Here is a 12,159-nt window from a genome sequence, read left to right on the forward strand (position 1 = left end):
TTGGCATCTCCAGTTAAAAAGATCAAGTATCAGGTGATGTGAAAGACCTCTTCCCAAGACCCTCGAGGGCTGCTGTCAGTCAGAGTAGACAGTACTGACCTTGACTAGCCAATGACCTAAAGCAGGGGTGGCCAACGGTAGCTCTCCAGATGTTTTTTTGCCTACATCTCCCATCAGCCTCAGTCATTGGCCATGCTGGCTGGGGCTGATGGGAGTTGTAGGCAAAAACATCTGGAGAGCTACCGTTGGCCACCCCTGACCTAAAGCAGGGCTTTTTTTGTAGCAGGAACCTCTTTGCATAGTAGGTCACACCCCCTGATGTACCCAATCCTCCAAGAGCTTACAGTACAGGGTCGTAGTACAGGGTCTACTGTAAGCTCCAGGAGGACTGGCTACATGAGGGCTGTGTGGCCTAATATGCAAAGGTGTTCCTGCTCAAAAAAAAAAGCCCTGACATGAAGGCATGGATGAAAACAGGAAACAGAGACTTTATACGGCTGTGTTAACTTCTGCTTAGAACTGCAGAAGTTCAGGGTGGTGAGAACCAGAGAGGATTGTGAGGAACTCCAAAGGGATCTGTTGAGGCTGGGTGAGTGGGCGTCAGCGTGGCAGATGACGTTCAGTGTGGCCAAGTGCAAAGTAATGCACATTGGGGCCAAGAATCCCAGCTACAAATACAAGTTGATGGGGTGTGAACTGGCAGAGACTGACCAAGAGAGAGATCTTGGGGTCATGGTAGATAACTCACTGAAAATGTCAAGACAGTGTATGACTGCAATAAAAAAGGCCAATGCCATGCTGGGAATTATTAGGAAGGGAATTGACAACAAATCAGCCAGTATCATAATGCCCCTGTATAAATCGATGGCGCGGTCTCATTTGCAATACTATGTACAATTCTGGTCACTGTACCTCAAAAAGGATATTATAGCATTGGAAAAAGTCCAGAATAGGGCAACTAGAATGATTAAAGGGTTGGAACACTTTCCCTATGAAGAAAGGTTAAAACGCTTGGGGCTCTTTAGCTTGAAGAAACGTTGACTGCGGGGTGACATGATAGAGGTTTACAAGATAATGCATGGGATGAAGAAGTAGAGAAAGAAGTACTTTTCTCCCTTTCTCACAATACAAGAACTCGTGGGCATTCGATGAAATTGCTGAGCAGTCAGGTTAAAACAGATAAAAGGAAGTACTTCTTTACCCAAAGGGTGATTAACATGTGGAATTCACTGCCACAGGAGGTGGTGGCGGCCACAAGCATGGCCACCTTCAAGAGGGGGTTAGATAAAAATATGGAGCACAGGTCCATCAGTGGCTATTAGCCACAGTGTGCATATATATATATATATATATATGTGTGTGTGTGTGTGTGTGTGTGTGTGTGTATATATATACTTTTTTGGGGGGGGGGCCACTGTGTGACACAGAGTGTTGGACTGGATGGGCCACTGGCCTGATCCAACATGGCTTCTCTTATGTTCTGCTACCACAGATCCACCCAGCTGTAGTCTGTCAGAATAATAAAGACGCAATAAGATCCTCGAATGGCACATCTATTTATTATCTCAAATCCCAGCTATCCACATGCCCGCCCCCCCTTGCCCACCGCCATTACCCATCTGCAGTACATCAAGAGAGGCTAAACACCAGCTGATACAAAGGCTGACAGCAACAGGATGAGCAGCAGCACAAAATGCTCAGCCTTCTAGTGTAACTAATCTGATCTGTTTCTCTTTCGTCCCTTTTACTGCCCATCGCCTTGCTCCACTGCCATTTACTGAAGCAAGGCTGGGGTGTTTCGTAGCATGCAGGGGACAGGGTAGAAGTCCATGAAGAAGAATCCTTTGTTTTGTGACTGCAGATCTATACAGGAAGGTTCTTGAAAGGTTTGGATAAAGAACGAAGGTCCCCCAAGTTGGCCCAGCAACCCAAATTTGGACAGGTGTGCTAAGGCATCCCCTGACCGGCACGTGTCCAGCCTCCTTTGGTAAATCTCTAAGAGAAACCCCATCTTTTTTTTTTTTCTGGCTGGCCTCTTTCGCTACTTAACTGTCCTTGACATCCAGGAATTACTTATTGTGCTTAAGCTAAATTGTCTTCCTTTATGATTTGAAGCTGGGTTGAAATTATGTGGTGGTTTGAGCATTAGACTAGGATTTGGGAAATCCAGGTTCCCCACTTTGCCATGGGAGTTTGCTGGGAGATCATGGGCCAGTTACACATAACCCACCTGAATCACCTCGTTGTGTTAACGTCTGCTCAGCACTGCTATGACAAGGAAGAGGAGAATGTTGTTTCAGAGAGCAGCTGTGTTGAGCTGCAGTAGAGCAACTAGATTCGAATCCAGCAGCGCCTCAGAGACCAACAAGATTTGCAGGGTGCAAGTTTTCAAAAGCCAATGCTTCCTTATTCAGATGTGTGTCAGAATGTAGATCTGACTCCTTATATCTTAGTCAGAAGGTGACAGGTGTTGCAAATTCCTCCCCCCCCCCCCCCAAAAAAAGCAGGATGCAGAGGTACAATGTACATTGTAATCAGCTTGATCAGAGTACAGAGGAAATGTTTGGGGGGCAGAAAATTAGCATCTGTAGTGAGATAAGAATCCTATACCCTTCCATTGTTCTGAACTTGTGAATGAGCTCAAGTTTGGCAATCTCGTGTTGTTGTAATCTCCCCTTGAAGCTTCTCTGTTTGAGGACTGCCACTCGCAGGTCAGCAATGGAATGACTTGGAAGATTAAAATGTTCTACCACTGGTCTTTGAGTGTTGTGATTTTCAATGTTAGATTTATGTTCATATATTCTTTTGTATGGGAGAAAATGTTGTAAAGAGAGAGCGCTTTAAGCCTCCTCACCAGGGAGGAAAGGGTGGCATAAATGAAATAAATTTGCCATGGACTACACTGGAGTTCCTTTACTGTGGGAAAGAAAAAAGATTTGAGGACAACAGAGGGTGGGCAGTGATTGGTTACAGCAGTCTAAGTACGCTCCTGCCGCCTGGACCCAAATGCTTTGAAAAGTACATCCAACGTTCACACGGTGCATTAAATACAGTAAACACCACTGGCAAATGAAACTGCCCCCAACTGTCAAGTAGCCCCAACTGATATTCTTTTTGGGGCGAGCAGGCCTGAACTCGAATCCATCCAACCGCACACACATTTTGGTGACCTTTGCAGGCAGGAACTCGACTTACTTTGCCCAACTGTGGCTCAGATAGGTAGATGACGCTCCTTTGGCAGGCTTCGTCGTAACAGGCTGGCAGTAAGTGCTCTGTCTGTCCATCACCATCTGGCAAAACAAGGCGATAAAAATATAATTCTGCGTAAAACACCCTTTTTACCAGAAGGGAAAACCACCCCCAGCAGACTTGCAGAAAGACAATGCATTTTGATCAAATGTAAATAAAAGAACATGTCAAGATAATTAAAAAGATACACTGTAATCTGGAGCTTTCTCAAACGGTTATCTGGCCTTTCAGATCATCCCAATGACAAGAGATTGCCACCCCTCTTCCTGTTAAATGCTGAAGGTGATTCATACAGGTTAGATTCAAGTCTTCTGAAAATGGAACAGAGGCTTTTGTTGTCTTCTGCAGCTCCTTGCTCACAATGCCCCCAGCTGCTTGTAAGTCAGAAAGGCCTCCATAAGAAGAAGAAGATATTGGATTTATATCCCGCCCTCCACTCTGAATCTCAATCTCCTTTACCTTCCTCCCCCACAATAGACACCCTGTGAGGTAGGTGGGACTGAGAGCGTTCTCTCAGAAGCTGCCCTTTCAAGGACAAACTCTGCCAGAGCTATGGCTGACCCAAGGCCATTCCAGCAGCTGCAAGTGGAGGAGTGGGGAGTCAAACCCGGTTCTCCCAGATAAGAGTCTGCACACTTAACTACTACATCAAACTCACTCCAAACTGAGTAGGTCCATGCAGAAGGTCTCAGTTTCAATTCCCAGTATCTCCAGCTAAAAGGATCAGGTGGTAGGTGACGTGAAATACCTCAGCCTGAGACCCTGGAGGGCCACTGCTAGTATCAGTAGACAATACTGACCTTGATGGACCAAGGGTCTGATTCAGTATAAGGCAAGCTTCATGTGCATGTGCAATAAGGTATGAGGGGAATATGGAATTGGAACAAACTGCTTCTCCGCTTGTAAGACAACTTCAAGAACGTATGGAGTCAGACCAGTGGTCAGTACTGCCTATTCCAGTGGTACTCTCTCCATGGCTCATGAACACAGCCACGTTCACATGGACTATCAACCAAAAGAGTCACAAGACTGCCGTGTGATATGCAACCACCCTACCAAAGGAAAGGAAAAGGAAAGGTCGTTTCCAACTTTGGGGTGATGTTGCTTTCATAACGTTTTCACGGCAGACTTTTTTACGGGTTGATTTGCCATTGCCTTCCCCAGTCATCTACACTTCCCCCCCCCCCGCCCCCAGCAAGCTGGGTACTCATTTTACCGACCTCGGAAGGATGGAAGGCTGAGTCAACCTCAAGCCAGCTACCTGAAAACCCAGCTACTGCCGGGGATCGAACTCAGGTCGTGAGTAGAGCTTAGGACTGCAGTACTGCAGCTTCAACACTCTGCGCCACGGGGCTCTACCAAACACCATACCAAACACACGCTTCTAATGTTAAATGTATAACTATTACTTTTTATTACCAGAGTACCTCTAAACATGTAGGGTTGTCTCTCCCCACCACTACTGAACCACAGCCAGCCTTTCTGCATCTGCAATGAAGCGAACAGCTTCCCTGTCTACCTTCTCACAAGGAACGGTGCCTTAGGAGAGGGAGATTGCCATGGTGCCAAAAATGAGCAATCTGGAAGTGGAGCAAAGGGAGTAAAAACACCGGTCCTTGTGGGGGTGGCCTTCTCTACAGCCAGTCAACCCTCTTTCCAAGAGCTGCCTGGGTATGGGGATGATAGCATGGAAGCTGTAGAGAATTGGGGGGGGGGGGGGAATCCATGCATCCCTGGCCCACAGTGCAGGGAGGCTTGCAGCTTATCCGTTCTCCAGCCCCTGCAGTGTCTGAAGGTGGCAGCCACAAGTTCTACTGGACAATTGCCTTGCTCACTTTCCCGGTGCCTCACTGGGCAATGATGTTCACATGCGACTTATGAGCTGTGGAGTGACTCTCGCCGGTTTACTCTGATTGGAAGAGGCTTTCCAAGATCTTTCCCATTGTCTACTATGCCATCCTTTTAACTGAAAAACCGAATCTTGGACCTTCTGTGTGTGAAGCAGATGTCCTGACGACAGCACCGGAGGGGGCAAGCGCAGCAGCTGCAGCAAGACTCCCAGTCTGAGTGTGTGTGCCACTGCTGCCCACTGTTGTTCTGCCTCTCGCACCTGTGACACGAGAGGCAGAGCGATGGCGGGCAGCGCTGGTGCACACGCTCAGACTGGGAGCCTTGCCGCCGCTTCCAAGCAGACCGTTTTCATCAGCTCGGAGGCAAGGGAGGCTGTGAGGGCCCAAACGGGTGCCCTCTTTCCTGCTCGGTGCTCCGGGCCAGCCTATGGCTGCCTAATGGACGCACCGGGCCTACCTATGATGAAGTCACAGTCCCAGTCCCAGCACATGCAGCAAGAAGGGGGGATTTTCAGAAATATTTCCTCTGCAAGACTTGCAGAGGGAGTATTTCTGAAAATCCCCCCTTCTTGCTGCAGGCCACACCCTCTCCCAGGCTGCATTATGTCCTGCTCCGGAATACCTTGTGATGCACAGCAGACTTTTTAATGGAAAGGGGGGGGGGAAGAGCAGGGGAGCCGCAGAGGTAACAGGGAGCCAGTGAAAATCCCTTCTGCAAATTCACTCCTTTTGGGCATGAATTGAATGTAATCCTTAAAAGATTAAATTGACTCATTTATGAATAATCGTGAGAGTCATCGCTTTTTATATAGCTATAAAGATCTTTAAAGAAACCTCTCATTACCATTGACTTTTTTTTTAAAGGTATCTTTTTAGAGACTGTGCTTTATTTACATATTTAGATAGCTTGCTTTCCAAAAAAGGGTCATTGGTTTAGCCTCTCTCAGAAATGCAAGAAAATCTTCCATTGCATGCGCTAACTTGCTTTCCCTTCTCCCTTCCCACCCACTGTGATAACTTTTATGCCTCTATTTGGATTAATTTTCAATTTAAATAAAACCCTCCCAAGGCTTTGTCCTTTTTAATTAGGGATGTAAATACCGCAGCAGGAGGTGGCGGGGATGGGAACGGGATTACATTAACGCATCCTCTTCACCTCAATCAACTTTCTGGAGCTTACGGGAAAATATGACTGTGTCGCCCTGCCGCACTTATTAATGAATATAAAACTTGTAGGTGACACCAGAGCCACTCAGTATACACCTGACTAAATGAAAGCTGCAATAATCAGAAATAATTTAGCAGAAACTATTTGAGGTAAAGAGATTCGGAAAGAGTACTGAGTGCACACGCATAAGAAGCACATGTTCAGAAGCACTGCAGTTATTTTTATCCCCTTCCACCTGAATTCCTATGCACCACATCAGACACCACTTGAGGAGGGGCTCAATGAGCATTTGCTTGGCATGAAGCAGGTCCCAGGGTTCAATCCCTGGCATCTCCCCAGGTTTAATCCTCCAGTAGAAAACAGTGAAGCCTAGAAGCGACTGTTATTGAAGGTGAAAGCAGAAAGTGCCAAAGCAGGATTACGGCTGAACATCAAGGAGACCAAAGTTATGACTACTGGGGAATTAACTCAACTTTAAAGCTGACGATGAAGAAACTGAAATCGTTCGCGATTTTCTATTCCTTAAATCCAACATCAAGCAAAAAGGAGACTGCAACCAAGAAACCAGAAGGAGACTGAGACTGTGAAGGGCAGCCACGAAGGAGTTAGAAAAGATTCTTACATATAAGCAGGGCTTTTTGTTGTAGCAGGAACACCCTTGTATATTAGGCCACACACCCCTGATGTAGCCAATCCCCAAGAGCTTACTGTTGGCCCTGTAAGAAGAGCCCTGTAAGCTCCAAGAGGACTGGCTACATCAGAGGGTGTGTGGCCTAATGTGCAAAGGAGTTCCTGCTACAACAAAAAGCCCTGCATATAAGGACGTGTCATTGGGGACCAAAGCCAAGTTAATTCATGCCATAGTATTCCTCTATTACTATGTACGGATGTGAAAGCTGGACAATGAAGAAAGCCGACAGGAAGAACATTGATTCTTTTGAAATGTGGTGCAGAGGAGACTTTTATGGATGCCGTGGACCACCAAAAAGATGAATGTAGGTTCCAGATTAAATCAAGCCCGAACCCTTGCTAGAAGCTAAAATAACTAAACTGAGGCAACAGTACTCTGATCGCATTACGAGAAGACAAAAGTCACTGGAAAAGGCAATAATGCTAGGGGAAAAGCGGAAGGCAGCAGGAAAAGAGGAAGGTCCAGCATTAGATGGATTGACTCCATCAATCAAGGAAGCCACGGCTTTCAGACTGCAAGACCCGAGCAACTGGATGTTTACAAGGACATTCATTCACAGGGTCGCCAGAAGTCTGAAGCGTATGGAAGACATGCTGACATTCAGGAGTGGAATTCTAGCAGGAGCAACTTTGCATATTAGGCCACACCCTCCTGATGTAGCCAATCCTCCAAGAGCTTACAAAAAAGAGCTTCGTAAGCTTGGATTGGCTACATCAGGGGTGTGTGGCCTAGTATGCAAAGGAGCTCCTGCTAGAATTCCACCCCGCTGACATTTAACACACACAACTCCAGTTAAAGAATCTGGCAGCAGGTGATGTGAAAGACCTCGGTCTGAGACCCTGTAGAACAGCTGTCAGGCTGAGCAGAGAATATCGACTGTGATGGACTGGCTCAGTAGACACCACCTGCATGTCTGCACTCTCCTATGCTCCTTCACAATATTCATAATAAAAGGGGGAAGAGCATAAACACAGAGCACTGGAAAAGCCTGAAGCATATGGGATTCTATTCAGAATGTTTTGTGCTGTTGGGTATGTGGAGCAATTTAAAATTCGCATCAGAACAGGTGGACTATAATACCTCCATGCAAATTCAAATGTGATTGAATGTTGTGCTGCAGAAGCGGAGGGCAAAGAGAGTTCTGCTTAACATTCACGCTTTAGATTCTAAAAAAGCAATCCACCGTGATGTTTGCCTTTCAAATGCATAAAGGTAAATTGTGCCGACAAGTCAGAACCAACTCAAAGCAGCCCCATAAAGTTCTGCCTTCAGGGGGCTTTCGAGGAAAGAGATGAGAGGAGTCTCCTTTGGTGGTCTCCCATCCAAGTGCTGACCCTCCTTAGATCTGACAAGATCAGACTGGTTTGAACTATTAAGGTTCCTACTCCGGATGCATGCTTGTGTGTGCGGGGACCTTTCAGAGCAGCTATCAGCTGAGCAAAAGTAGTCCTTCCAACATTTCGTAAGTGTCTTTGAATACTCCCCACTGCCAACACATTTAAGTGTCCATGCTCCGGATGGGATTGATAGTCTACACACCTCTGTACGCCTGGCTCTTTGTCGCACCTAAAAATGTGCTGTCTCAATTGAATACCGGGATAATAAAGCTCTTCCCACGAGATCTTAAAGCAAGATGGTAAAACATGATCCTGAAATTAATCTGCTGCCGTCAAAGCAACAGAAGAGTCTTATGCCGCTTTACAAAGCGTCAAACATAAGCCGTAATTAATTTGTTACGTGTTTAAGGTACCGCAAGATACTCTTGTTGGTAAGCTTTTTTTTTTTTTTTTAAAAGTATCCTCCCAAAGATGGACAAAATAAAGACACCAACCAGAAAACAGTGGCTGTTTCCAGTCAATAGGGAAACAGTAAGAGCATACGCAGGGGGAAGGGAGGGTGGCGTAGCATGGACGGATCTCCTCTGATCTCAGAAGCTAAGCAGGGTTGGTCATCGGAAGGGAAACCACCAAGGAAGACTCTGCAGAAGAAGGCAATGGCAAACCACCACTGCTTCTCGCTTGCCCTGAAAGCCCCTGGCTGGGGTCACCATAGACCTGATGCAGCCTTACAGCATTTGAATACGTATGAGCACACACTAAGCTGAAGAAACACATTTTCCCTCTGTACATCTGATTCTTTGTCACATCTAAAGTGACTTCTCAACTGAAAATGAGGATAATATTTCTTCCCACGAGATCTTAACACAAGATGGTAAAAACAGGGTTTTAAAATTAATTCCTCGGTCTTTATGCTTCTTGATAAAACACACCTCTTGAGGCTTGGAATCTCAGGGAAGTCCAAATCCTTTAATTCTGAATTAAGCTGGGACAACAGCTATGGCACAAGCATTCAGGACAGGGTGAGCTGGCTGTAAGCCCATGTGTCTATTTATGTCAATACAGAAATAAAATCATTCTTTTCCCCCTTGCAAAAACAGCCCCATGGCACAGAGTGGTAAGCTGCAGTACTGCAGTCCTCAAGCTCTGTTCACAACCTGAGTTTGATCCCGGCAGAAGCTGGGTTCAGGTAGCCGGCTCAAGGTTGACTCAGCCTTCCATCCTTCCGAGATCGGTAAAATGAGTACCCAGCTTGCTGGAGGGAAAGCGTAGATGACTTCGGGAGGCAATGGCAAACCACCCCATAAAAGTCTGTCATGAAAACGTCATGATGCAACATCACCCCATGGGTCAGTAATGACTCGGTGTTTGCACGGGGGGGGGGGGACTACCTTTACCTTTTACCTTCTCCCTTGTATGAATTGGGGTGCTTGTGAAGGTGCTGGGTGTTGGTGTGCTACAGGTTTGAATCTGCCCTTGAAAAATTAAGCATGCAATACAAATACAATTGTGAGTATGTGTGTAAAGTTCCATCAAGTTGCAGCCGACTAATGGGAACACCAAGAAGAGGCTTTCCGCCCGAGTAAGAAAAAGAGGTAGCTTGCTACTGCTTTCCTTGAACACCTTAGGTTAGCTCAGTGTTTCCCAAAGTGGGTGATATTGCCCCCTGGGGGGCACTGGAACGATCCAGGGGGGCGGTCGTGGCCTTGGGTGCAATTGGGGGGCTGTGAATAAAAATAAGGGGGGAGTGGAAGCATAAAGAAAAAAGAGGAGAGGGTGGGAAGTGTCAAAACTTCACTTTTCTGGGTCCAGAATTGCTAATTTAGAGAAAAGTTCCAATTAACAAAAATAGAGGGTTCCTTTTTGTCTGCTACTTAGTGCAGACAAATTAGACTAGTAATGAGGACCAGAACTCCGTCCAATTAAAATAAAAGAAGGATGCAGTTTATTTACAAGACAGAATAAAAAAATAGAGGTGTACAGACAAACAAGAAACACAGAAAAAAAACCTTACTAGTCTATCCTAGCCAATATTTGTTACAGCTAGCAGCTTCTCAAGGTTGCTTGCTGTTTCTCTCTCAGCAATACAGTTCAAGTCAGGACACTGGAAGCACTGAGGCAATTGCACAAACCTCTCTGAAGAGTTCCAACCTGTGGCTTTCTCCTCACAAGGTTTTCTGCAGAGTGTCAAACTTCTTACAGTCCTCTGGTTACCAGCTGATTGCTTCTGTTGATTTCAGCCAACTGAAGTGCCCCAGACACAGTGTCTTCTGCAGGGCCAGTGCATGGGAGTAGGCAGGGTAGGCGACCACCTAGGGTGCCACCCTGCCAGGGGGCGCTGCTGGGCACCCCCTTACTCCCCCTTCCCATGTGGCACGATCGTGCCAGCCAGCAGGCAAGCTGAGAGCCCTGGGCAGTTTTCCTTGCAGGGCAAATGTTGCCTGGGCTTGTCGGAGGTTTCCAAGGAAGCCTCCGAAGAGCGCCCCATTTTACTGCTGCCTTCTGCTTTAAGGTTAAAAGTGACTGGGTGGCGGCACCTTCCCACTGCACTAATTGGAGCTGATGAGCGCAATGGGAGGGTGCTGCCCACCCAGCTGCTTTCAATCTGAAAGCAGCACGCAGCAGTAAAACTGGGCACTCTTTGGAGGCTTCCTTTGAAGGCTCCAACAAGCACGGACAACGTTTGCCCTGTGAAGAAAAGTGGCATTGTGGCAGCACTTGTGTGCACCGCCTTGGGCTCTGGGCTTGCCTGCTGGCTGATGTGATGATGTCACCACCGGCATGTGAAGAATATCCCCCCCTTAGGAGCACACCGGAGGGGGGCACGGGGGGGGGGCGTTCTGCCTAGGGCAGTAGAACCCCTAGCACTGGCGCTGGTCTTCTGCTCCTCTTCTTGAGTTTTGATATTTCACTAATCCACTTATATTCCAGATTGGCTGTCAAAGTGCTAGAATTGTGCAACCAATCATTGGTACAAAACAATCCATTTAGCTGGGCCCACCTAGATCTTCTTCTGTCAAACGAGATGGCCTCCTTTCGGTTGGTGTTGAAATTTCAAAAATTCTCCGTGAATGCGAATGTTACTATGGTTGATGTTATAAAATAATTTTAGAATTTCATGCTTCAAAGTGTCTTTACAACATCTGTGCAAATATGTCACTACATCTTTTAGACCATTTCTTGAAGGTAAATTTTCAGGGGGGCGCTGCGTGACTTTTTTTTTCTTAAAGGGGGCTTTAGGCCAAATAAGTTTGGGAATCTCTGTAGCTTGAACACCTTAGCTCTCTTGAACACCTCTCTTCCAAGTGTTGACCCTACTTAGCTTCAGACAAGGCTACATGGATACAACCACTGATGATAAAACAGAATGCAGGGCTTTCCCCCGAGTTTCCGGGTTTATAGTGGGGTCAGATTCATGGCTATTGTGAGGTCTGCATACTAACCAAGTGACTGTCAAAGAACGCTGCATGTCCTGCAGAGATCACTTCTGGGTGGGATGAACTTCGATTTTAAATTGGATGCTTGGCATATTCTTAGTCTAACAGCCTGCATAGTTAACTCTGCTTTTAAAATAAACTGAAACAAAACCTGAAATGAAGAAAATTGAAAAGGGCAGAGCAGGCATTTGAATCTCTGGAAGACGCAATTTGAATACTCAGTTTTTATCCGTGAATTGAGAAAGCACTGGTTTTTGTTTTTAAAAAAGATAAAGGTAGTCCCCTATGCAAGCACCAGTCGTTTCCGACTCTGGGGTGACGTTGCACCATGACGTTTTCACGGCACTTTTTACGGGGTGGTTTGTCATTGCCTTCCCCAGTCATCTACACTTCACTTCCAGCAAACTGGGTACTCATTTTACCAACC

General features: G+C 46.4%; 1 protein-coding gene across 1 annotated transcript in view; it reads right to left on the minus strand.

The window, feature by feature from the left end:
* ITFG1 (integrin alpha FG-GAP repeat containing 1) overlaps positions 1-12,159 on the minus strand; it is a 185,855-nt gene that overhangs the window by 98,644 nt on the left and 75,052 nt on the right. Inside the window, exon 9 of the mRNA XM_060253919.1 lies at positions 3,196-3,290. Coding sequence (XP_060109902.1) covers positions 3,196-3,290 — 95 coding nt within the window. The remainder of the gene's footprint in view (positions 1-3,195; positions 3,291-12,159) is intronic.

This window comes from Heteronotia binoei, chromosome 14, assembly GCF_032191835.1.
Source record: "Heteronotia binoei isolate CCM8104 ecotype False Entrance Well chromosome 14, APGP_CSIRO_Hbin_v1, whole genome shotgun sequence".
NCBI classification, from domain to species: Eukaryota; Metazoa; Chordata; class Lepidosauria; order Squamata; family Gekkonidae; genus Heteronotia; species Heteronotia binoei.